Source organism: Leptopilina heterotoma, unplaced genomic scaffold, assembly GCF_015476425.1.
Source record: "Leptopilina heterotoma isolate Lh14 unplaced genomic scaffold, ASM1547642v1 Lhet_15, whole genome shotgun sequence".
NCBI lineage: Eukaryota > Metazoa > Arthropoda > Insecta > Hymenoptera > Figitidae > Leptopilina > Leptopilina heterotoma.
Genome location: NW_025110867.1, coordinates 1,695,583 through 1,721,724, shown reverse-complemented (window position 1 = coordinate 1,721,724; position 26,142 = coordinate 1,695,583). Strand labels below are relative to the sequence as shown.

At 27.7% G+C, this 26,142-nt stretch overlaps 3 protein-coding genes across 5 annotated transcripts; all 3 read left to right on the top strand.

The window, feature by feature from the left end:
* Positions 1-963: 963 nt before the first annotated feature.
* LOC122498504 (facilitated trehalose transporter Tret1-like) lies at positions 964-12,243 on the top strand. Of its 2 annotated transcripts, XM_043606266.1 has the most exons (3): positions 964-1,312; positions 7,647-7,820; positions 11,299-12,243. In XM_043606266.1, exons 1-3 carry the CDS (start codon positions 1,261-1,263, stop codon positions 11,301-11,303), a joined length of 231 nt encoding a protein of 76 aa, XP_043462201.1. In that variant the 5' UTR covers positions 964-1,260; the 3' UTR covers positions 11,304-12,243. The 2 variants fall into 2 exon arrangements, with proteins under 2 accessions (XP_043462201.1, XP_043462200.1); XM_043606265.1 differs by lacking the exon at positions 11,299-12,243 and having other exon boundaries at positions 7,647-9,200.
* LOC122498499 lies at positions 11,304-25,519 on the top strand. 2 transcript variants are annotated; one of them, XM_043606261.1, is made up of 4 exons: positions 11,304-11,425; positions 17,940-21,249; positions 22,558-22,772; positions 23,917-25,519. In XM_043606261.1, the coding sequence occupies exon 2, from the start codon at positions 17,948-17,950 to the stop codon at positions 19,994-19,996; it is 2,049 nt and encodes a 682-aa protein (XP_043462196.1). In that variant the 5' UTR covers positions 11,304-11,425; positions 17,940-17,947; the 3' UTR covers positions 19,997-21,249; positions 22,558-22,772; positions 23,917-25,519. The 2 variants fall into 2 exon arrangements, with proteins under 2 accessions (XP_043462196.1, XP_043462195.1); XM_043606260.1 differs by lacking the exon at positions 11,304-11,425 and adding an exon at positions 16,059-17,235.
* LOC122498371 (facilitated trehalose transporter Tret1-like) lies at positions 22,703-25,500 on the top strand. The gene is made up of 4 exons (XM_043606065.1): positions 22,703-22,772; positions 23,917-24,687; positions 24,808-25,181; positions 25,492-25,500. Exons 1-4 carry the CDS (start codon positions 22,703-22,705, stop codon positions 25,498-25,500), a joined length of 1,224 nt encoding a protein of 407 aa, XP_043462000.1.
* Positions 25,520-26,142: the final 623 nt, after the last annotated feature.

The window sequence follows — 26,142 nt, the reverse complement described above, 5'->3', positions numbered from 1 at the left end:
ATTAAGTTGGAACAAATTTATTAATCGTAATTAATTCATTAAACAGATGTAGATTATTATTAAATATAATTAGTTGCAGTAAATTTGTTAGGTATAATTAATTAATTAGTTATTTACTTAAAATTAATTTATTTACTATAATTAACCAATGTAATAGTTACAATTAATTAATCAGTTGTAATAATTTAATTAATTTTAATTAGTTGACTAATTTTTTGTTATTAATCAACTAATCAGTTGTTTTTCATTAGTTATAATTAATTAATTACTTTCAATCGATTAGTTAGTCACAATTAATTATTTAATCAGTTGTTATAAATAAATTATTTATAATCAATTCACAAATCAGTTGTTTATTTGCAATTTACTAATCAGGTCTAGTTAATTATAATTAATTAATGAATGCATAATTATTTATAATTAATTAGTTTCAATTTATTATCTAAACAGTTGTAATTAATTAGTCGTAATGAATTAATTAGATATAATTGTTTACTGAGTTAGTGTTAATTAAACAATTAATTAACAATTCTTTGTCGTGTAAATTTTAATAATTAAGGAACAAAACACCAATAATAGTACCTAATAATAATAATAATATAAATATGAAAACTAATAATAATAATTAGTAATAAAAAAAATAATTATAATTACAATAGTTAATAATAAAATAATAATTAAAGAATAGTAATAATGACAAGAATGTAAAACTTTTTTCTTAAAGAGTTTTTAAACAAACAAAAAACATAAACAAAATTCATATAAAATGCACGTACGTATGTGGCGCTTTTAAATAAAACGGAAAAATTTTTTAATCTAAAAGAAAGTCAAGTTCAAATTATTATTAATTTTATCAAGCGCGCATTAAAATCCGTCAATGGCCAATGTAATACGTATTCAATATTTTATTATCAATCAAACTGATAATAAAAATGAGAAATCATTGTCCATGCTTAACGCATAATGAGAACACATCTTTTGCATTCTATTTCAATGGAAATTTCTCTCCTATTCAAATTTATTGATTCACGCGATTAATTCCTTTGTTTCGGAGAAAAATTTGTTCTTTCTATTATTTGTAGTTATTATAAATATTACTTTTTAATTAAATTATTTTAAAAAATAAATTCGCTAAAATCAGTGAAAATTGCTTTGCAATTAATATAACAATGACATAATAGAGTTTAAATTATAAAGAAGTGTGTGTGAAATTATAATAGAATATTATTTTTTATTTCTAAGCAATTAGAAAAGTTAAATATGGTTTCAAAAAGGAAATTATGCTTTTTGCAATACACTTCAGCAATTTCCGGTAAGTGACGTCAAAATTATTTATTTAATGTAAAAATATTTTCATTTTAATGAAGTAAAAAGATTATCTCTTTGAACATAAATGGCATTGTTGAAGAGATATTTATAATAATTTTTCTTTTTTTTGTATAAGGTTATTTAATTCTAAATTATAATTTTTAAATTAAACTTGAAATGTTATCATAATTGGAAAAATTCATAAAATACTCCCGGAGAAAACATTCATCTGGAATAGTGATAAATTTTTCTAAAATAGCGAAAGTTTTAAATAAAACAACTCAAAATTTTGCTGATGTACTGAAATTTTTAACTGTTCCAGGTAAATATTTGTTTCTGAATTTTAAATAAATTTATATATTTATAATAATAATAGTAACAATATTAATAATAATAATATATAATTTTAATAACATTAATAACTAGAATTAGAGTAATATTAAAAATTTTGTATTTTAAAATATTTCATTACAATCATTTTTCATATTATTGTCAAAATGACCTTATGTCCTCATTAAACTCAATGCAATCTCGAGAAAATCATTTTTATCATAATTAGTAACCAATAACTAATCTTTTGAAACTCATTATCATTTCTATTTCATAACCAAACAAATGCTTTTTTTGTTAAGGAAATTCCTCCGAAAGGAAATATTGATTTACTTCTATTATTTTATTAATATTGTATTTTTCATTTTATTAATTTTTCTACACGAGCAGTGCTTTTTATAAATTTATAAATTATTATTATCCTCTTAAAAAATTATTATTATTTTAAATTATTGCAGTTTTAAAACAAAATCAATAATAATACTTAATTTTATTTATTTTTACCAAAAAGCAAAAGTTTATAATTTGATTTCATTAATTTTATACCCACAAGGTCACTTGTATATATCAAGAAAGAAAATAAAATTTTTCATTTTTAAAAATACATTAAATTTTTCTTTTAAATTAATTATTAATTACTTCTCTTTGCTTTAGAAAAAACAATTTGCATTTTGACTTTTAATATTAGATGTATCATTTTGTAAATGATAGTGAAAATAGATTTGGTTTGGTTTTGGTTACTGGCCTATTTAGTGAAATTAGTCTTTTCAATGTTTCAAAAAATACCCTTTTTGCATTTTCCTCTTCTTTCCCTTTTGTCTCCTCTCTTTCTTCATTTGTTTATTCATTCACTGAACTTTACAATATAATAATAAAATTCAAATGAAAATACTATTCTATACTTCACTATCCGTTTTCTGAATCCGTAAATTTGGGTTTATTGAATAAGATTCTATCAATTATTTTGGATAGAATGTCTATCAAAATGAATACTTGTACTTTATTGGACTTGATAGGAAGAAGTTTCTATACTTTACAATCCGTTTTCTAAATCCGTAAATATAAGTATATTGAATAAGATTCTATGAATTGTTTTGGATAGAAAATACCTATCAAAATAAATACTTGTATTTGATAGAAAGAATTTTCTATACTTTACTATTCATTTATAAATCCCGAAATTAGGGCATACCGAATAAGATTCTATTAATTGTTTTGGGAAATAAGCCTATTGGAATGAATACTTCTATTTGATAGGATTGAATAGAAAAAAGTTAAATAAGATTCTATCGTATTCGAACTGTTCTCCAAACCTAGAGTATGTTCACGTAACTTTCATTTTCACTCAAAAAATTTTCACTTTTAAAATATCATCAAATCAATTTTCACTTGCAATATCACCCAAAGAATTTTCACTTTTAAAAGATTCATAATTTTATTTTTGGAAACAAATTTTCACTTTTAATTTCCCAAAAAATATTTTGACTTTCAATTTGAGAAAACACATGTTTACTTTGAATCAAAAACTTTTTACTTCTAATTTCACAAAAAGTATTTTCACATTCACTAAAAAAACTTTCACTTTGAATTTCATGCAAAATATTTTCACTTTTACTTTCTATAAAAAAAATTTCCTTTACAATTTCAACCAAAATTTTTTATTAATAAAATGTTTATCAAATTGGATACTTATATTTGATAGGGGAGACTAGGTGCGGTTGTTACAGTGTGCAGTTGTTACAAATGGAATAGCTCAGAGACAGTTCATTATAGCGATGGAATTCCAAAGGAAAAAATGTTTAGTTTTTAGTACGAACTTGTTGCAATATGTTTAAAAATTATATGCAAGCTTTACAAGTAAAAAAATAGCCACATTGGTTTTTAGAGGCCAATAGTAAATATTTCTCTGGTTGATATTTTTTAAATGACGAATAGACCTTTATACTTAACAAAATAAATTTTTTAATATAAATTCTATGAGGATTTAGCTTTAACAAACTGCCTTGGTTGTCCACATTTAGTGTATACTTTTTTAATAAAGTGATTTATTGTAGAAAATGTACCTGTTGTGCAGTTGTTACAAGTGATGATGAGAACGGATAATTTTTAAAAAATTCGAAACAATATTAGAGCTGCCATCTCTATGACACTCTCTTACGCACTATTACGTTGAGTCAAAAATTATGAATAATTAATAAAAGTTGTTATAAGAAATTATTTGTCTTCAATTTAAAAATGTTATAGATGATTCTTGGTATTGTAACAACCGACATTCACTTTGTGCAGTTGTTACAATTTACACCAAATGCTTCTAGTTAATTAAATAATAGATATAGAGCTAAATCAATTACGGCCTTTTAAAACTAGATAATATACTTTTGATTTAATCGTTTGACAAAACAAATTGGAGTTAAACTCTAATCACTGTAACTGATTTTATTAAAATTGTAACAACTGCACCTAGTCTCCCATACGGAAAAATTTATAAACATATACACTGCTTGAATCTTTAATAGATTTTCTGTTAGGCTGCGTCTACGACAGAAAAAATAAGGTGTAGAAAATTGTGTAATGTATAGTGTAATTGACCCTGACAGTTGGCAGTGCTAAAAACAATACACATTACACTACAAATTACACATTTTTCTACACATTATTTTTTTCTATTGTAGACGCAGCCTTAAAAATGTCAAAAAGTCCATCATACTCAATATTTTGTTTTACTGAATCATTTTTTACGCGCATATATATAAATCTTTTTACTATTATTCAAAAAATGTCAATATAAGTTTATGTCAATTACCTGTTATTTATCTATTTATAAAAAATTTTAAGTAATTAAATAGAAAATTAAATTAAATTTTTAATAAGTTTATCAAACTGCTAAGGTAAAAATTTCTACATATTATTTCAATCAAATTTTCAAAAATACTTTTAGATAAAATTTTGTTATTTAGTTCAACAAAATCAACACAACAATATAGTATAATATTATGAATACAATAAATCTACATTAATCTACACCTACACTCATGTTTTATGTTGTTTATGCTCGCTATATATATTTATTAAGGGGACTTTCTGGTACACAACTAGTAAAAAAAACTTTTTGGGTAAATGATGAAATTACAAATTTTGGAGTTAAATATTATTTTATTAAATTTTTAAATTAAATTAAATTTTTTATTAAATTTTTTGCACTAAACTTCGTATCAACAAATTTTTACCGTCATTATTTCACTTGTACACACTATTATTAGTCATTTGATAAAATAGAAAAAATAAAACAATAAAAAATAACATAAATAAAACATAAAACGCCTGCCAAACTATCGAAATACCATTTACTGCAAGAGAGAGAACCTTGGAGAGAACCCTTAAGACTAAATACGTTTTCGTTCTGAAACCAAGATGATACTCAAATTCAAAGAAGTGACAACATTGGAAAAAAGATAAATATTTGACAACATTGCTTTTTCAATTTTTCGAGGTGTAAAAAAATTCATTAATTCAAAGAACCCTTGCAAAAAAAATTCCTTATATTTCATCTTCGACGAGCCAGGTAGTCCCAAGCGAGTCCAGGTCTGCGTTAAATTACTTCCATATGATATCGGTCCAATGTCAACCATTGTAATTGTAAAGAGCCATAAAACTTTCTAACTTATTTACTTAGAAGGATAGTGATGCTTACCGATAGAAAAAGATTTTTTGTATAAAAATATAAATTTAAATTTTAAAACATTTTGTTGCTATTGATACAAAGTCATTCATTCATCAGTAAGTAAACGTTAGTTAGAATAAATGGTTATCTCTTATAGGTGGAAAATCAGTTGTTTACGAGGATTGAAATTTAGAAATTATTGTTAACTTTTTATATTATTTAATTAATATTACTTTTTAATAATATCACTCAGTAATAATTATTTCTCAAAATTTGAAATAGCAGTATTTTTACTAATAAAATAACTAGAATGTTTATTGAACAGACTATCATTTTGAAGAATTTTTAATATGCATAAAAACATTAAAAAGAATTCTTTCTTAATCGAATTTTGATATCTTCGAAATATTATTTAAGAGAAATTCCATTAGAGCAATTTTTTAAATTCCATAAATTGCACTTTACTAGAATTTAATTTAACAGGATTTCTGTTTAATACAATTTCTATTTGTTAGAATGTTCATATGTTAGAGATTTTAATTAGTACATCGTTTATTTGACCAAATTTTCATATAAGCAAATTTCCACTTTCCCAAAATTTCAAACTTAAATAAATATATTTGATAAATTTCTATCAAATTTTTAAACAATATAAAAATTGGATAAAATAGAAATTTTGTTCAATTAATTTTTGGCCAAGTGAAATTTATGTAATACATACAAATTTCTTAAATAGAATTTCTTTTAAATAACACAGGCACCCAACAAAATAAACATTCCGTGACCCAGAGGACAGACTTTCATATTCCTACGTTTTTGGTGTCTGAAAACTAATAAAAATAACAAAACTAATAACAAAATTGCAGTATAGAATAATGAGAGCCTAAAAATTAGTATAACTTTGAGTAGTATATAGGATTTGATTGACAATTTACATAAATCTTTTGATAGGAATACATAATACTTTTTAAAGAATAGGATTTGATAGAATGTTAATAAAATCAACATGGAAGAACAGCATAAGAATTTTTAGTGAATATGTTTTGATTAATACTCTATACTAATCATCCGATAGGAATGTATAAAATTTTTTGAAGGATAAAATTGGATAGGATGATAATAAATTCAATACGAAAGAATAGTATAAGAATTTCGAGTGGATAGGATTTGATTAACATTCTTTTCTAATCTTCTGATAGGAATTTATATAATTTTTTGAAGGATAAAATTGGATAGGATGATAATAAATTCAATACGAAAGAATAGTATAAGAATTTCGAGTGGATAGGATTTGATTGAACTTTAATCTATTTATTTGATTAAAATTTATTAGAATTCTAGTTTAATAGATTTTGATTGAATTTTAATCGGACGTTCTTGATAATAAAGTATTTAAATTTCATGTAGTATTGTATTTGATTCTAATTTTATCCAAATGTTTGATTTAGTTTAATTAAAATTCGCACATAGTATTCAAAATCATTGGAATTTTTGTATTTGATTAATTTTGATTAAAATTTCAATTCCTGTCTTATAGAAATGTTATCAAATCCTATACATTTTAATAATTTTTTTGAAGCAGGGGGTACAGCCACACGATCTTATATGTCTGCATGATGCATGCATATGCAGAAACATTTGACTGTTCACACCTCAATTTTCCGCTTTCGAAAAATCATTTTTCTGTCGGGATATTTAAAATTGATTAAAATTTAAAAATAACGTATTACTAATTATAAAAAATGAAAAAAAATTGAACGTTTATTATAAGGAATTAATTGTAAATAAATTTCTCTTAATTTGTGGCATATTTTAATATTGTGAATTTTTATTATTATTTAAAATATGCCACAAATTAAGAGAAATTTATATACAATTAATTCCTTATAATAAACGTTCAATTTTTTTTCATTTTTTATTGTAATAATTAGTAATACGTTATTAACGTAAAACGCTGTCATGGGACTGCGGCCTAAGGGATAAGTCCTATGACAGCGTTTTGCGTTGCGTTTTGTAACTAGGCCATGAGTGCAAATATAGCAAACATATATCTCCATCTCTCTCACACTCATTGCCTAGTTACAAAACGCAACGCAAAACGCTGCCATGGGACTTCAGCCTAAGGGTACCAACCGCGCAACAAAAAAATAACAATAGCGTCATTCGATTATGGCGCCAAATTCAAAAAATAGTTTCGACAAAAATCTTTTAATTGATTAATTATTTAGTTTAAGACGATATTTTACTATGATAATAGTAATCAGTAATAAAATACAAATAAAAAATTTAATAGAGCTCACAAAATAGACTTTAAATTTTTCATAAAATAAATTTTCTCTTTTTACAGCATCAATGACATCATTAGGACTCGCCTCAGCAGTTGCGTGGTCATCACCAGCACTTCCCTATTTCCACACCCAATCAAATTTTACTAAAACAGAAATCTACTGGATAGTTCCGTTACTAAGCGTTGGCTGTGCCTTAGGTTTTCTACTAAATCCCCTGATAATAAATCGTCTAGGTAGAAAAAAATCACTCCTCCTCTACAGTGTACCACAACTATTATCATGGTTACTGTTAATTTTTTCCAAAAATAACATAATCATTATATATCTCGGAAGAATATTAGCTGGCATAGGTTATGGCGCCGGCGCATGCGCACTCACATTCTACCTATCAGAAATTGGCAATCGTGAAAATCGTGGTATATTCATGGTACTTTTCAAATTAACAATGTCAATCGGCAGTTTTCTCACTGTTCTAATTGGCGCCTATTGTTCACATAATACACTGAATATATTTCTCCTAATGTTGCCAATAACATTTCTAGTCACATTCATATTTATGCCAGATTCCACATATTTTTTGTCACAAAATCAAGAAACTGAAATAAGAATAGATTTTCTAAATGGAAAAAATGATTTTTCTAAATTAGAAAAATTAATACAACCTAACCTCAAAATACAAGCTTTGGAAGAAAGCGAAAAAAGAATCGAAACTAACCTCAAAACAAGCGACGCTTGGGAGCAAGTGGAAACTAACCTCAAAAATGCTGACAATTGTAAACAAATGGAAACTAATCTGAAAAACAAAACAGAGGAACATGACGAAAATACAAGTGGACTTAAAAAATTATTCACAATTCCAAGTAATCGTCGAGCGTTATTAATAACAATTGCCTGCGCAGCGCAAAATGTATTTTCCGGTTATGGAATAACGAAATATTTTGCGCAAAATATATTAACTTACGATGAATCTTTATTACCGGCAAAAGACGCCGTTTTTCTATTGGCCGCCATTAGTATTTTAAGTTCAGCGTCGAGTACATTTACGATAGAAAAATTTAAACGACGAACACTTCTTCTTACACTCGGATGTTTAGCGTCATTTTCAATTGGAATTGTTGGTGTATTTTTTTATTTAAAAACAAATATGAATATTAAAAATTTTGATTGGTTACCTCTCGTTGGTTTAGTGATTTTTGATTTTTCATTGACAAATGGAAACTATAATATTTATTTAATTTATCAAGGTGAACTATTTCCGAGTGATGTGAAAAGCGTTGGGATAACATTCACTAAAGTGACACTTATGTTTTTCACTTTTACCGCCTCAATTGTTTATCAATTGTTAAATGATATTTTTGATATTTCAATGATATTCGGAATTTTTGCGACATTTTGTTTATTTCAAACTTTTGTCATTTATAAAATTGCACCCGAAACAAAGGGAAAGAGTTTAGATGAAATTCAACAATTGTTGAGGTCCAAAACTCGAAACTGAAATTCAAAAATAATTATTAATATCATTTGTTTATAACAATTTATCTAAAAGAATTAATTGTGAAATATAATTTTTTACGTATATAATTTTTAGTTATCGTGCCTGCAATTAAATTTAAATAACATAACATTTTTTTATAATAATTTATCATTTTTTTTAATTGTTTATACAATTTGTTAAAACAAATTAATTTTAAAATATAATTTTTTATGTCCGTAATTTTTAATTGCTATAAGAAGAATAGAAATTTAATAACGGCATAATTTTTTTGTTATTGTTCAATGTTTTCCATTTATTTATAACAATTTAATAATTTAAATAATTAATAAATTAGTTTTTAAATATAATTTTTTACGTCTTTATTTTTACATACAATAAAAATTAAATGAGGGAATAAATTTTTTTTATTTGTTTATAACAATTTGCATATGAATTGTTTATAATTGAGTTTAATAATTTAGATTTTATTATAGTTTCAAAATTGCTTCTTTCGAATAGAATAATATATGTGGTTATTTGACTTGAAAGGGTCAATTTTGAAACTATAATAAAAATAATCTAAATTATTAAACTCAATTATAAATAATTCATATACAAATTGTTATAAACAAATAAAGAAAATTTATATATTCTTTATAAAAAAAATTTATTATAATAAAGAAAGGGCTTCCGTTTCCGGTGCTGACTGATAGTACACGTGTTTACGCGGTAGTGTTAATTTTTTTGGAAATTTTAAAGGTTATTGTGAGGGGTGGGTAAAGTGAGTGGTAAAAAGTGTGCAGCAGTGTGTGAAGTATAAATGGTAAAAAGTATAGGTGAGTGAGCGTTTGTATGTTTGAGAAAAAGGTAAAAGAGTGAACTTTGAGAAATTGTAAGGTTAGAAAGTGTGAGTAAAGGCCAACGCAGAATAGATCTGTAACCGGAACCGCAATCGTAACCGTAAGCGTAAGAATGAGTTAGAGAAGGATAAACATTATACCTATCCTTCTTTAACTCATTCTGCGTTTTGTAACTAGGCAATGAGTGCAAATAGAGCAAACCTATATCTGTATCTTTCTCACACTGATGGCCTAGTTACAAAACGCAACGCAAAACGCTGTCATGGGACTCCAGCCTAAGGCTGGAGTCCCATGATAGCGTTTTGCGTTGCGTTTTGTAACTAGGCCATGAGTGTGAGAGAGATACAGATATATGTTGTCTATATTTGCACTCATGGCCTAGTTGCAAAACGCAACGCAAAACGGTTCAATGGGACTTCACCCTAAGGCTGGAGTCCCATGGCAGCGTTTTGCGTTGCGTTTTGTAACTAGGCCATGAGTGTGAGAGAGATACAGATATAGGTTTGCTCTATTTGCACTCATTGCCTAGTTACAAAACGCAACGCAAAACGCTACCATGGGACTCCAGCCTAAGTCGGGAGATTGAGAGACAAGGAAAGGAGAAGTACAGCAGGTTAGGTGGGTAAGATAGGGGATGTCGTTGTGGGTGACTCCGCCTAAGAACAAGAGAGGGCACACAGAGTCGGTTGGGCCAGAGAAAGCTGAGACAAAGAGTAAGACGACAGGTGGGTCGAGTCAGGCAGCAAGTATAGTGAGTTGGGGGGAATCTGTAAGCGAGGCAGACAGTGATATACACTGTAAAAAAATCTGGTGTAAATTTACTATGTCCGACGTTGGAAAGTTTGGTCACTATGTCCGACGTGGTATTTTTACACGCCGACTGTAATCTACATAACCTGCAAATATTTTTTGAAATAATATTTTCAGTCGTAACTTTTTGTATTTATGAAATATTGCCCAAAACTTTTTGTAATATTATTATTTACTTATAAATTAGCATATTATACTTTCTATAAATGTACATTATATACACTTTTTTAGAGTTATTTATAAAAACTTGAAAATTTTTTGAAAATTTTAAAGGAATAAGAAAATTACATTCGCCATGTAATTATACAGATCGTGCGACGTAATATTACGTCAAAGTGTAGAAATACACGCAATGTAAAAATACCACGTCGGACATAGTGATCAAATTTTCCTACGTCGGACGTAGTAAATTTACACAAAACTATTAAATTACATAGTCGTATAATGTAAAATTATTAAAAATAGTAAAACTACTTTTGGAACGAAATAAATTTACTACGTACAACCTATAATTTTGATGTGTGAAATTACAAGTTTCGTGTTATTTTACACCAGATTTTTTTACAGTGTAGCTGTGTTTGAGTCGCCTGGCAATAGCAAGAGGGAAAAGCAGTTACAGAAAAAGCGCGAGAAGGCAAAGTGGGAAAAGGACCCGAGGGGGAGGAAATCGAGTAAGGAAAGGAAGGAGAGATCGGTAAGTGTAGAGTCAATAGGTTTTATGAAAGATTATTTATTAAGAGGGGAAAAATTAAAAAAAAGGAAATGGAGGATGAAATGAAGAAAGAAGGGGCGGATGAGGGAAAGGGATTTGAGGAAATAATGGGTATGCTGAAAAAAATGGGGGAAGAATCGAGAAAAGGGTTGGACAGCGTGAGAAAAAAGTTAAAAGATAACAGGAAAAAAGAGGAGGACAGATGTTTGAGAATGGATAGGAAGATGGAAGGGGTATGGGCGGAGATGGCCAAGATAAGAGAGATGTGGACAAAGTATGAAGAGGAATATAGAAAAGAGAAGAATAACGTGTGGGAAAAATTGGAAAGTATGGAAAAGGGAGTCAGAGAGTTAGAGGAAGAAAGAAGGGAGGAGGCAAGAAAGTTGGAAGAGAGGATAGAAGTGTTAGAGGGGCTGGAAGAAAGGGTAGAAAAGATGAAAAAATGTGAGAAAGCTGGAAACGTAGAAGGGATAGAGGAATTAAAGACGGAAGTGAAGGAGCTCAAAAAACAGATGGAGTTTATGGAGAAAGAAGGAAAAAAAAGAATATTATAATAAAGGGAATTAAGGAGAAAAGAAGAAATTGTCGAGAAGGGGTAGGAAGGGTATTGGAAAGAATCGGGGTAAGAGTAGAGGTTAGGGCGGTAAAAGCATTGGGTGGAGATGATGAAGAAGGTAAGGTGAGAATGTGGTTGGTGGAAGTTGGAAGTGAGGAAGAAAAGCAGGAAGTTATGAGGGCAAAAAGTAAACTGAGAGGTTCGAAAATAAGAATTGAGGAGGACAAAACCAGAAGAGAAAGAAATATTAATAGAATATTATTAGGGAAGGCATGGGAAGAAAGAGGAAAGGGAAATATGGTAAGCTGGGGAATAAATCTATGGATGAAAGGGAAAAAGTGGATAGTGAAGGAAGGAACAGAAGAGGTGGTAGAGGAGAGGAGAGGGGGGTTTGGTAAACGGGGACGGGAGGAAGAAGAGAGGATGGGAATAGGTCCTGCAACATTAAATTGATATTTTGGAATGTTTCGGGGTTAAATAATAAGGAGGAGGGTTTTTGGAGAGATTTGGGAAAATGGGAAGAGTAAAATGGGAAGTATTTTTGTGTGAAACTTGGGTGGAAGGGAAGGGTTGGGAGGCGACAAAGAGAAAATTGCCAAAAGAATACAAATGGACAATGCAGGAAGCATTAAGGGATCACGTGAAGGGTAGGAGTTCAGGAGGAATGATATCGGGGGTAAGAGACAGCATTAATGAGATCACAGATGGGGAGAAATGGATGAAAGAGGATAGCATGGTAAAGAAAATAAGGGTGGGAGAACAGAATTTAAATGTGGTGGGGATCTACAGAAGAAGGGGGGACAGTAAGGGATGCAGGACGGTAGAGGAATGGATGGAGAGAGGGAAAGATGAATGGACTATAATGGGAGGGGATTTTAATGCATGGACGGGGGAGTTGGGTGGGGGTTATTGGAATGGGGAGAAGGAAATGTACTAAAGGAAGTCAAAGCATAAGGTGATAGATAAGGAGGGTACGAAAATGCTGAGTATAGTAAGTGAGGGAGGATGGTCGATCTGCAACGGGTGTACAAGGGGGGATAGGAAAGGGGAGTTTTCGTTTGTAGGAAAGGGGCAGACAGTAATCGATTACGTCATAGCAGATGATAACGCGAAGGAGTTAATAAAGAAAATGGAAGTTGGAAGCGAGACGGATTCTGGACACTTTCCGCTAATAGTGGAAATAGAAGGACAGAGGAAAAGAATGGAAAGGAGGAGGAAAGAAGCAAGTATGAAAGACTAGATGGGAAAGTGGGATACCCAAAGATTGATGGAATTTGAAAGGAAGTTCAAGGAGAGAAGTAAAGAGTTTGAGGAGGAAGAGGGGGGGGGGGTAAATTATAGATGGGAGAGGTTGAAAAGGATTATTGGGAAAATAAAAAAGGATATGGAAAGTGAAGGAGGGGAAAAAGTAGAATGCAGAAGGGGCTGGCGGGATGAAGAGTGTGAAAGGAGTAGAAAAGAATTAAGAGAAAGCATAAAGGAATGGAGGAATGGCAGTATTGTAAAAAGGATTATAATAAAAGGCAAAAAGAGCATGGGAGGTTAATTAAAAGGAAAAAAGAAGAGGGAAGGGAATGGTACACTAAAGAGGTGGAAAAGGCAATTGAGGAGGGTAGGGTTTGGGATGTAATTAATAGAGAGAGGAAAAGGAGAAAAGAGATCAATAAAGAGATAAGTATGGAAAACTGGACAAATTATTTTAAGGGATTAAGTGGGGGGATGGAACGCAGAATTAGAGGAGAAGGGAGGAACAGGGATGTGGATAAGGAACAGATGGAAATAAGTAGAGAGGAAGTAAATGAGGCGATTAGAAGGTTAAAAAGGGGTAAAGCAGCGGGGGAGGATGGAATGGAGGGGGAAAGCTTGAAATTTGGGGGGAATGTTGTAAGGGAGGAAATGTAGAAGGTGGTGAATTTGGTTTGGAAGGGGGAAGGATGGCCAGAAGCATGGAAAACGGGATTGATTGCGCCGATCGTAAAAAAAGGGGAGGGAAAAAGGGTAGAGGATTATTGGGGGGATGACGTTGATGCTAGTTGGTTATAAGGTGTATGCAGAGGTTGTAAGAAGAAGACTAGAACAAAAAGTAGAGGAACTTGAATGCATACCGCATAACCAAACTGGCTTGAGAAAAGAAGATGGACAATGTATATGTCCTGAATTATCTGGTAAATAGGAATTTGGGGAGGGGTAATAGTAAATTAGTGGCTACATTTGTAGATTTGAAAGCATCATTCCCTTCGGTAAATAGGGGGATATTGTGGAGGGTGCTAAGAGAGAAAGGAATAGATTATATATATTATTATTATTATTATCATCATTATTTATTCTCCTTTAATATTAATGAAAGAGTTTGAGAAGTATGTGAGAGAGAAAGATTTAAATGTGAATGTGGAGAAAACGAAAGTGCTGATATTTTGTAAGAAAAAGGACAAAGAAGGGATGCAATGGAAGATGAATGGAAAGTGCGTGGAAAAGGTGAATGAGTTTTGTTATCTAGGGTATTGGTTTATGAGTAAAAGAAAGCAGGATTTGAATGTGGCTATGAGAGTGGAAAAGGGGGGTAAAGCAATGGGGCAAGTATGGGAAATTGGAAAAAGAAGGTTCAAGGATGATTGGAAAAAAAGAGTGTGGTTGTTTGATGCGTTGGTATGGTCGATAGTGAGTTACGGAGTGGAAGTGTGGGGATGGAGTGAAATAGGAAAGTTGGAAAAGTACACGGAGAGAAAAATCAAGCGTTTTTAGTATGGAGACTTCCTATGGTAATTTTGTATGAACGCCCTGCTTAAGAGGCGTGTCCTTATACCTCAGTTGCATAAAACATATACTAAAATAGCATGGATCTCTTGCAATCGTAGTATACTGACGTCCCATGCGTTTAAAGGTAGAACTTTTATGCTGATAACGTAGAAATTGATACAAATACAGCAGAAATTTTACGCCTATTGCGCATGTGTATTCTTTTACTAAATAAGGTTAACTGTCCATACTAAAAACGCTTGATTTTTCTCTCCGTGTATGCATGAGAAATTTTTTAGATGGACGATGGGGGTATCCAGAAATTGCCTGGGGTATATATAAAGGGAGGAATTGGGTAGGGAGAATATGGTGATAAGGTAGAGAAGGAGGGCGAAGAATTTTGAAGAGAAATTGGAGAGAGGAGGAGGAAGTAAAATAGCACAAGTATGTTGGAATTTGATTAAAGAGGGAGAAAGGGGATGCAAAAGATGAGAAAGGAAAAGAAGGGATGCTATACGGGAGGGAAGAAATGGTAGGGGAAAAGGCAGGGATTTGATGGAGGGTTGGAGTAAGAGAGAGGAAGAAGAAAGATGGAGAAGAATTACCGAATCCAGATATAATAAATGGTATAAAGTAGTTAAAAGAGAGGGAATACCGAAATACCTGGGGATAAGATCGAAGTATAAAAGGTGGAGTAGAGTATGTAGATTCAGAATGGGTGAAGGAATGAGAGAATGTAAGTACTGGATGGATGAAGAAGAAAGGAAATGTAGAGTATGTTGGTATGAAAGGGAAGACTGGGAGCATGTGTTGGAAAGGTGTAACGGAAGAGAGTAATATGTATATTGGATGAAAATGGGCAGGGTGAGAGATGGATGAATGAGTTGGAAGTAGCGAGAGAAAAGAGGAAGGAGGGTTTAATATAAAGTCGTAATCGTAGGGTGGGAAATAGAAGTAATTCAGCTGAAGATACCGAAAAGGGCAAAACGGAACTGGAAACGGAAGCCCTGGCACTGGCTTTTGGTTTGGTAAAGGAGTTTGAGATTGTAATTATAGGTAGTTTTTAAGTTGAGGTAATTTTAAGTTGCGTTAGTATATAAGATATAATGTAAAATAGGTTAAGTTTGGTATGTAAAATATGGTGTCTCGAACCCTGTATAATGCAGGGAGAGTAAATAAAGTATAATAATATTATAATAAAGAAAATATAATATTCTTATATTTTTTTCTATTAATAAATTTGAACGTTACAAATTTTATTTAAAAATTAATTTGTTTAAATAAATTGTTAAAAGCAATTAAAGAAAAATTATGAATGAAAATATACTTTTTTATGTAATAACAATAATAATTTATTTCAATCTAAATTGCATAATTTTATCTATTTTCTTCTTTAGTGATTAATGATTTTTCTATATTTTTTTAAACAAATAAAGAAATAAACTTTTATCAAACATATAATTATACATAATAATTGAGGGTTTGGAACTGATAAATGCCTGCTACGCGTGCACGTGGTTGAAAGGGACTATAGGCCTCTCACTGTTACCTGACTGGTATAGTTCCTTTCATCCGTTCCAGAGTCTCTATTATTACAAACAATAAAACATTTAATTATTTTTATAAATAATTTTATCAATGAAATTCGAAATATTCATAATTTTTACAAAAAAAGTTATAAAATTGCGAATTTAAAAAAAATTGTAAAAAAAAGAAAATTAGGATAAAAAAATTTTTGTATTAAAACTGTACAAAAGAATAATTGTTGTGCATTGTAATATATAGAATTGTAATAAATTAAGGCAAATTAAACGAAAAACCAAAATGATTTTTTTGGAAGACAATTATCCATTAATTTTTATTTTATTTATTTATTGTTAAATATTTTTTATTATTATTTTAATTTTGTATATTTTTTTGGATCGACTCCCTGAAAAGGAAATCATTTAGATTTCAAAACGTTGGAGTAAATAAATATTTTATTCATTGTCCGAATGTTTTCGTTTAATTTGCCTTAATTTATAAGGGATCTCGGACGTTAAAGATTATTTAACTAAGAATTATAATAAATGTATTTAGTGTTATAACAGAGGAAAATATAATAAAATAATAGAAATATTAAATCAAATTTTTCATTATCAAATCATTTTACGTTTTTTTGCAAAAAAAATGTGTAAAAAAATTTTTTTTTCAATTAAAAAACTTGAATACAACACGACATAATTTAAAATACACGAAGACTCGCTTTTTAGTATTTTATATGATTTTTATCTAGCTGATAAGAATCAATTAGTAGCACGAATTGTTCAACTTGACTTTATAACTACAAAGTTTTGTTCAAAAAAGTTATTTCATATTTTTTCAATAGAGTACTCGTGCACACGTGTCTGTAAAATAATGACTCTCTGATCAAAAAAGTGAATTTTAATTTCCAAGAAAAAAATGGATAATCAAAGCTTTACAAAAACTGTTATTATACAATATGCAGCTGTTATAACGGGTTGGTAAAAAAATAAAAAAATTTTAATTAATAAAGTTAAAAAAATTTTTAATTTAAGAAAAAATATTGTTAAAAACAATTTCTTAGCAATGAAAGAACTGAATTGTGAAATTTAAACTAAATTTTAATTATTCCCTCGATTATTAGAATAATTTGCTTATTATTTTAGTCAACAATAAAAAAAATTGGTATTTGTAGTTTTTAATCGTTTCTCTGAGAGCGAATTTTGTAGAAAATGGTTTAGAAATAAAATTTGTCTTTTTCATTTTTTCATGAAATTTTTATTTAATTCTCTAATTATTATAAATGCCCTTTTTCTTTTCCTTATTTTTTTAAAGAAATTACTGACGGTTGAGAAAGAAAATACACGATTTTTAGGTAATGTATCACAAAAATTGAAGGGAAATTTAAATAAAACAAAAAAAAGAATTTCACTTTTTTATTATTTCTGGGATCGCATAGGGTAATTCTTCTAGATTTTTTTATGAACACGAATCCTTAATCAAAATTTTTCAATCACCTGAGGTTTTCGAGAAATTTGACCTTGAAAATTGAAAAATGCTATTTTTGGGGTACTCTTTGGTTTTTTATCACGATACAATAATTTTTTCTAGGGTTTTCAAAATTAAATTAAATAAATCTGATTCAAGTAAATTAAATTTCTTAACAAAAAATTAATATACAAAATTTTCTTTTTCTAACAGCTGCCATAATGTCAGCAGGCTACGGTGCAACAATTTCTTGGACATCGCCAGCTTTACCATATTTGACAAGTGAAGAACGTGACGTTCCTGTAACTGTGCAACAATTTGATTTAATATCATCTTTATCGATATTAGGATGTTTCTTTGGATTGATAATAAATCCAAATATCTTAAAGTATTTTAGCAAAAAAACAACAATGTTACTGTACGGCATACCGCAAGTTATCTCCTGGTTACTACCAGTTTTAAGTGAAAAAGAACACATCATCTGTATAGGAAGATTTATCGGTGGAGTAGCTTATGCAGGTGGAGTTTGCACCATGACTGAATACATTTTAGACGTAAGCAATTTCGGCAATCGTAACATACTCTTTACAATTAATAATTTTATACTGTGTTTTGGTTCTTTATTGCCAATATTGTATAGTTCATATTTATCCTATCATCACATGAATATTGGCCTACTAATGATGCCAGTTGTTTTTTTTGTTATTTTCTTATTTATTCCCGAGTCGATATTTTTTCACGCAATGAACAGAAGGAAGGAGGAAATTATTAGATCTTTTTCTCAAGAATCTACGATGATGGATAACAATGGGAATGTAACAAATAGAATAAAGAATTCGGCAAAAAGAAAAAATGTTTCCAAATTTTGTTGTTTCACGACTGAGGCAAATAAACCGAGGCAACATGATTTTGAAGCATCAGCAAAAGATAAAGAACAAAGTACAAATGGTGATGTATCGACAGCTGTAGGAATTGGAGCAGGAACGAATTTTCAATTCGGTACAGAGCAGAAGAAAGACATTGATGATGGTGACAAAAGTATTGGCAAAAGGGAATCAAGAAGTAGAATTGATGGTGTAAAAACCACTAAAGATGATAGTGGCAATAACTCTAAAGATGATAGTCGTGAGGAAACCACTAAAGATGATGATGTCAATACCACTAAAGATGATTATGGTAAGAACACTAAAGATGATGATGCAAAAACCACTAAAGATGATGGTGGCAACAGCACTAAAGATATTAGTGGCAAAAACACTAAAGAAGCAGTTTCCGAAAACCTCATAGAAGCAGCTAGCCAAAGTACCGAACATACAACTACAGAATTTGCAAATACCAAATGTACAACTACTGAATTTTTAGACATCAAATTAGCAAGCAAAAAAATCATAAACGAACCCGAATCCAAAATAGAAACAACAAATTCCAATACCATCATTAACATTCCCTTCATATCAGAAAACACGACAACTTCCACCTCGAATTTTGAAAAATCAAACCAAAATGCTCCCAACCGAAGAGAATCACTATTTGTAACAATAATAAAACAAAACAAATTCAACATCAAAGAAACAAACTTCTGGAAACTGATAACGCATCCAAATAATCAACGATCAATTCTAATAATAATCTGTTTAAACGCCGCCGACATATTCTCAGGTCACTATCCCCTGGTATCATATACCGAACAATTTCTAACACATCGCAATGCAGTCCTATCACCCGATAAAGCATCACTTCTCCTGTCATTCATCCGATTATTAGCAATACTATTAAGTACCCAAATTGTCGAAAAAATTGCCAAACGAAATCTTATTCTCTACGGTGGAATTATTGGTTCAATATCACTGATTCTTGTTGCGATATTTTTCTGTCTACACAATCGAAATTATGACATTTCATCGATTAGTTGGTTTCCTATATTTTTTTTTACTCTATTCGATGTATCAAATTCAATAAGCGTGGGCAATACACTTTTTTTATTTCAAGCCGAATTATTTGATGATAATGTTAAAAGTTTAGGTATTAGTGTAACAAGTCTTATTTACGTATTAATGGGATTTTTGTCATTAGTTAAATTTCAAACATTAATGAATTTACTCGGTATAACTGTTATATTATGTTTTTTTGCATTTTGCACTATTTTATTTCCAGTTATTATTTTTTATATTACACCCGAAACAAATGGAAAGTCTGTTGATGAAATACAAACTGAACTGAAAAAAAGAACATGTTCAAAAATACACTTAAAAAATTTAGGTAAAGCATAACCTCAAAAAAAAACTAAAGGCGCTCGCACACCTCTACTGCCAGCATGAGAGTAAGAGAGAAAAAACATGAAATTTGAATTTTCTGACTTACTTACTCTCATGTGTTACCATGACAACTATGCATGCATTGGCATGCATGCAGAGCTGTGAGAGCGTCTTAAACATTAATATTAAAAAAATAACAAGTCAAGAGGGTAATTTAACCTTAAAAATTAGGTCTAAATTTAGGGGTCAAAGACTATTATAATTTTTATGTCAAAAATGAAAACTGGTAGAACATAACTTCATAATTTTAGTTAAAAATTACACGTCAAATCATAATTAGAGGTAAACACAATTTTTTAAATAAATAAAAAAATTGGACATATTGAGACATCGTAGAGTCGCAATAAGTAGAGGAAAGATTTTGAAAATTTGTTCTTCGTATTTTAATTAAAAAAAAAAAATTTTCAATATTTTTTTTAAATAAATTGTGAATATCGAAAAGGGCTCAACTCGGTTTTTTGAAATTTTACAGGAGACAAAAAACTATTTATTTCAAACAGCTTTAGTCAGAAGAGTTCAGTTTTTTTTGTAGTAAGTAGATGCTATTTTATATGAGAAAATGATAAAAGAATTGTTCTTAACAACAGTGAGTTGGAGAAAATTGATATTATAGTTGCCCTTTTCGAAATACATAAAACAAAATTTAATCGTTTTAATCATAAAAATATATTAATGAAATGTTTTACTATCGAGGAATAATTTATTTATTTAATTTTAAAATGTATTAAATTTTTTTAACTCAAAAACAATTCAACATTATAGGTTAGAAAACAAACAATCTTAGATTATAAGTCAAATGAAAAAACACATTAATAAATTTTTTTCGCTAAAAGTACCTCGAATGAAGTTTTTCTTTTAAAAAAACGTCAATAGATATATATTATGTAATAATGCAAAAAAGTGGGAAAAAATTCAAGTTGAGCCCTTTTCGAAATTCACGATTCAATTGTTTTAAATACATTTATTGTGATCAGCCTGTAAAAATACACTAGTATACGAATTTTCAGCTAATTTTAGGTCAAATAATAAAGAAATTAGGGGGAAAAACGTTTTATCAGAAATTTTTTAGTTTTTTCTTGACAATGCTATGGTCATTATTACACAGCAAGTTCACTATATTTTTTCTGTAATATTCGCGTTAAAATACTGCGGGAGTAATGGCAGCCAATATTAGGCCATTATTGGACCGTTTTTAATTTTGCACTTAGGTAAATTATATTTTTTTAAACATAGAAAAAAGTAAAAAATCAAATAATGATGAAAAAATCATTGTAAAATAGAAAAATATAAAAGATAAAATTTATAAAATTTATAAATATAAAAAGTAAAATGTTTAAAATTTATAAATACAAAAAGTAAAATTTATAAATTTTATAAATATAAAAAATATTAGAAATATTAGAAAAATAAGAATAACTGTGATTTTGTAAAATTAAGGTTCGATTTGATTTTGTATATATAATATTTATACACCATGTTTTTGTAAAGAGATTTATATCTGACACATTACATATAATTTTAATTATATATTTGTCTAGCTTGAATTTTGTATTTTATTTCTCTCCAATGACTCATTAAAGTGACTTTATTTAATCTCCCCTTATAAGACTGAACACGTAACTTTTATTGCTTAATATTTTAATTATTCAAAAATTATTTATTTATTATTATAAATTTATTAATATTTATTTACTTTTATTATTGTTATTATTATTATTATTATTATTATTATTATTATTATTATTATTAAAATCATAATTATTATTACTATAAATTTTATTAATAGTTTGCAAATGTAAAGTGTGAATATTATTTGAAAAAAAGGAATTACTTATCAAAATTTTTTATATTAAAAAGGAATAAAAGATTAGAAATTTAAAAATTTACAACTTTAACACGTAAGTAAATTTAAATTATTAACCTAATATTAAAGGTGAAGAAGCAACCTAATATAGTTTAAATAATTACAAATTATTAAAATAATGATAAAATTAATTTTAAATATAATAGTAATTTAAAAAAATATATTTAAATAAATAAATAAATATTTCCTCTATGAAAAAGTAATAAACCTGTAATAAAAATTAACCACGTGTAATTTGCATGAGGAAAAAAAATTTTATTTCCACGTGTAATAATTTGTTCTCATGTATTTACACATTTATAACAAATGTCCAAATAGATACATGTAAATACACGTGATTATTTTCAATAAGTAATGTAACAAAAAATACACAGTAAATAAGAATAATATTTAATAAAATTATAATATATAATACTAAGAAAAGTATACGAAATGAATAATATTTAATTCACAAATTACCAGTTACAAATTACAAATTACCAAAATAAACAAATTAATAGACATAATAAAAATTGTACTACTTTTTTAAACAATTTTATTTCTTTAATTTATTTTGATTTATTTAATTATTATTTAATTAATTTATTTAATTTAATAATTTATTTATTTAATTTGATAATTTATTTATTTCTCGTATATTTTTCTCTTTCAGTGAATCCCAAAATGTTTTGTTCTTTAATGACAAATACATCATTAATTATTTCGAATTAAAATACAACGTAAAACACACTTTTTTATTTACTACAGAAAACAAATTTTCTTTTTTTCGACAAATACTAAAACAAGAAAAAATAAAAATGATGGAAACTAAATTTGATGAACAATTCCGAGGTGTCATTTTTATGCAATACGTAGCTGGTATCACGTGTAAGTATAATAAGCAAGAAAAATAATAATACCTAACATTTAAAAAGCAACGATAACTTTGTTCTAAAAAAATTGTTATATTATACAATTTATAATTAACTTAAAATAAATAAAAAAAAATGAATAGTTAAATAATGGAAAATATCCGATTTAATTTAAGAAAGAATTCGACAAACAATTAAAAAAAACAAATGAAATTTAATATTAAATATTTCTTATTGATGATATAAAATTGTATTTTTTATTCAAATTCAATTTTAAATTGTTTAAAATGGTGAAAAATGAATTCAATAAACAAGTTTTATTTGACAGAAAATTCATTTGTGGTAAAATTTGTTTAATATATAATATTATGTCATTTGATATAAAATACATTTGTTTTAAATTTTATTTTGATCTTAAATTCATTTGTCATACATTTCATTTGACACAAATTTATTTGACATAAATTTCATTTAAGATGAATTTTATTTGACATAAAAGTGATTAAATAATAATTCTGTTCAATAAAAATAATAAGAAATAAAACTTTAAATAATTTAAAATTATGTCAAATAATAATTCGAGGATTTAAATTTCGGTTATTTGAAAAATGTGAAAAACAGTAATTATTTCAAATAATAATTAGATTTCATACAAATTATAAAAAGTAAATATTATACTTTTAATAATTATATTACTTTCCATTTTACAAGTTAAAAATTATGTTAATTTATAACTAGATTCCATAGAAATTATAAAAAATAATTATTATACTTAAAAAAATTATTATACATACAATTTCATAGTGCGAAATTTATTGTAATTTATATTTTTAATTCTTAGAAAATCTATAAAATAAAAATTTGACTAAAAGTAAATTATAACAAATATATCAATTCTCAATATTATAATAATGTCAATATCAAATTATAGACACCTAAATTTCGAGTAGATGATGATTATGAAGTTTAAAATTCGGATATATGACAATTATAAATATAATAATTTGGCTGAAATCATGCGCCTCCAAATAAGAATTGTTATAAATACTTTTTTGTCTATCAAAGTTAAACGAACTTTAATGTCAAATCTATATTTATGTCAAAAAAAATTTATGTTAAACACAATAATAAGTAATAATAAAAATTTTTTGCCCTTACAGCCACACTCGTAGCATTGGGTTTCAACGCAATGGAAAGTTGGACATCTCCAGCCCTCCCCTATCTAACAAGTGAAAAACTAAAATCACCACTTCAATCAACAGATTTTGATTCCATTGCCTCTGTATCGATACTCGGAAGTTTTTTCGGTTTCATTCTAAATCCACTGCTCGTCAATAATTTAGGCACAAAATCAACTCTGCTAATTTTCGCCATTCCACAAACAATATCATGGCTAATGTTAATTTTCAGCGAAAATTTAACAATCATCTGCCTATCAAGATTCATAAGCGGTCTAGCCTATTGTGGTGCACTATCAACACTAGTCGAATACTTAACATCAATAACAAATTCCACTAATAGAACCAAATTTTTCACCATCATGAATCTATCCTCGAATCTCGGCAATTTATTACCAATAACAATTAATTTATTTTGCACCTATCTTCAAATGAACATCATTCTAACGACAATACCAATTATTTTCATCGTCATTTTTCTCATCATGCCAAAATCAGACTACTTCATCGAAATGAATAAATGGAAGGAGGAGGAAGTTAAAATCAATTCGTCCATTACTTCGCCCTACGGATTCGACACTTTCCGAACAGCTCAAAAGAATTTTATAGATGACAATATTTCCCTAAGGAACAAAACAACGACCAAAATTGACATTATCGACAAGGATTATTTCATTCTAAACAAGTTAAATAATCAAGATAAGTTAATAATGAATCACGACAAGTTGAAACTAAATCAAGACACAAGGAAAAGTTTTTTCAAAATTTGTCACAATTTTTTAAAGGAGAATCAATTTTTGAAATTATTTACCGAACGAAACAATAGAAAAGGACTTACAATACTCATTTGTGCATGCTGTATGGATGTTTTAGCAGGACATATACCAATTTTAATCTACACCGAACAATTTTTAACACATCGTGGATCAATTATAAATGGTGATCAAGCATCATTTTTATTAACAATCATTAAAGTTGTTGCCGTTCTTCTAAGTACACAATTTACCGATAGAATTGAGAAGAAAAAACTATTATTAATTTGCGGTATTATTGGTTCATTATCATTGGGTTTTGTTGGTCTATTTTTTTTCCTTGATACACAACATTATGACATTAGCAAAATTGGATGGTTTCCATTAGTTTTTATAACAATTTCAGAAATTGCAAATGTCATTGGTATTGGCAATGTGTTTTTTGCCTTTCAAGGTGAACTATTTTCAAATGATGTTCAAACATTGGCAATCAGTGTCAGTAATATTATGTACATGATTATACAACTTGTCGCACTGATGAAATTTCAAGAATTATTACAATTATTTGGTTCTTCTTTAATATTTTGGTTTTTTTCACTAATGTGCATTTTAATGCCAATTATTATATTTATCATTGGACCAAATACAAAAGGGAAAACATTGGAGGAGATTCAGTGCGAAATGAAAAAATAAGGAGATATTTATAACAAACCTACTGTAAATTTTTATTATATAAATCTTTATAAATATAAAGATATTTTGTAGGAAAATTTTTGTGATATTTTATATTTTATGATTGTTCTAGTCCAAATAAATATAATGGTTTTTTTAGATCCCTTTTTATCCAATTATTTCATTCAATTATCATTATAAAATATTTAATTTTTAAAAAATGAAAATTTACACTATATTTTTAAAATAATATATTCACATTACACTATAAAAAAAAGAAAATGTAAATTTAATTGTAAAAAAGTAAATTTACATTTAATTCTGTAGAAAATAAATCTAGATTTAATTTTAAAAAATTACATTTACATTTAACTTTCAAAGAAATTAAATTTCATTTAATTTTAAAAATTCTTACATAATTAATTTTTTAAAAACGTGAATTCACATTAAATTCTATTTCAAGTAAATATTTATATCTAATTTTTAAAAAAGGTAATTTACATCGAATTCTATCCAATTTAAATTTACACGTAATTTTAAAAAAAGTAATTCTACATTTAAAATATTCTAAAGAAAGTAAATTTACATTTATTTTAATTAAAATCGTTAAGTTTCATTTAAAAAACGAAAATTTACATTTTATTTTAAAAAGGTTTACATTTAATTTTTAAGAGTATATTTACATATTACATTTTCAAAAAAATAAATTTACATTCAATTTAAAAAAGTTCAATTTAAAAAAAAATTTCATTTTTAAAAGAGTAAATTCACATTTAATTTTTAA

Coding starts and splice junctions, on each gene's coding strand:
- LOC122498371 (XM_043606065.1), top strand. CDS start 22,703: ATGATGGAAACTAAATTTGATGAACAATTCCGAGGTGTCATTTTTATG. Junction 22,773..23,916: donor ATACGTAGCTGGTATCACGT/GTAAGTATAATA, acceptor TTGCCCTTACAG/CCACACTCGTAGCATTGGGT. Junction 24,688..24,807: donor AAATCAAGACACAAGGAAAA/GTTTTTTCAAAA, acceptor TGGATGTTTTAG/CAGGACATATACCAATTTTA.
- LOC122498504 (XM_043606265.1), top strand. CDS start 1,261: ATGGTTTCAAAAAGGAAATTATGCTTTTTGCAATACACTTCAGCAATT. Junction 1,313..7,646: donor ATACACTTCAGCAATTTCCG/GTAAGTGACGTC, acceptor CTCTTTTTACAG/CATCAATGACATCATTAGGA.
- LOC122498499 (XM_043606260.1), top strand. CDS start 17,178: ATGGATAATCAAAGCTTTACAAAAACTGTTATTATACAATATGCAGCT. Junction 17,236..17,939: donor ATATGCAGCTGTTATAACGG/GTTGGTAAAAAA, acceptor TTTTTCTAACAG/CTGCCATAATGTCAGCAGGC.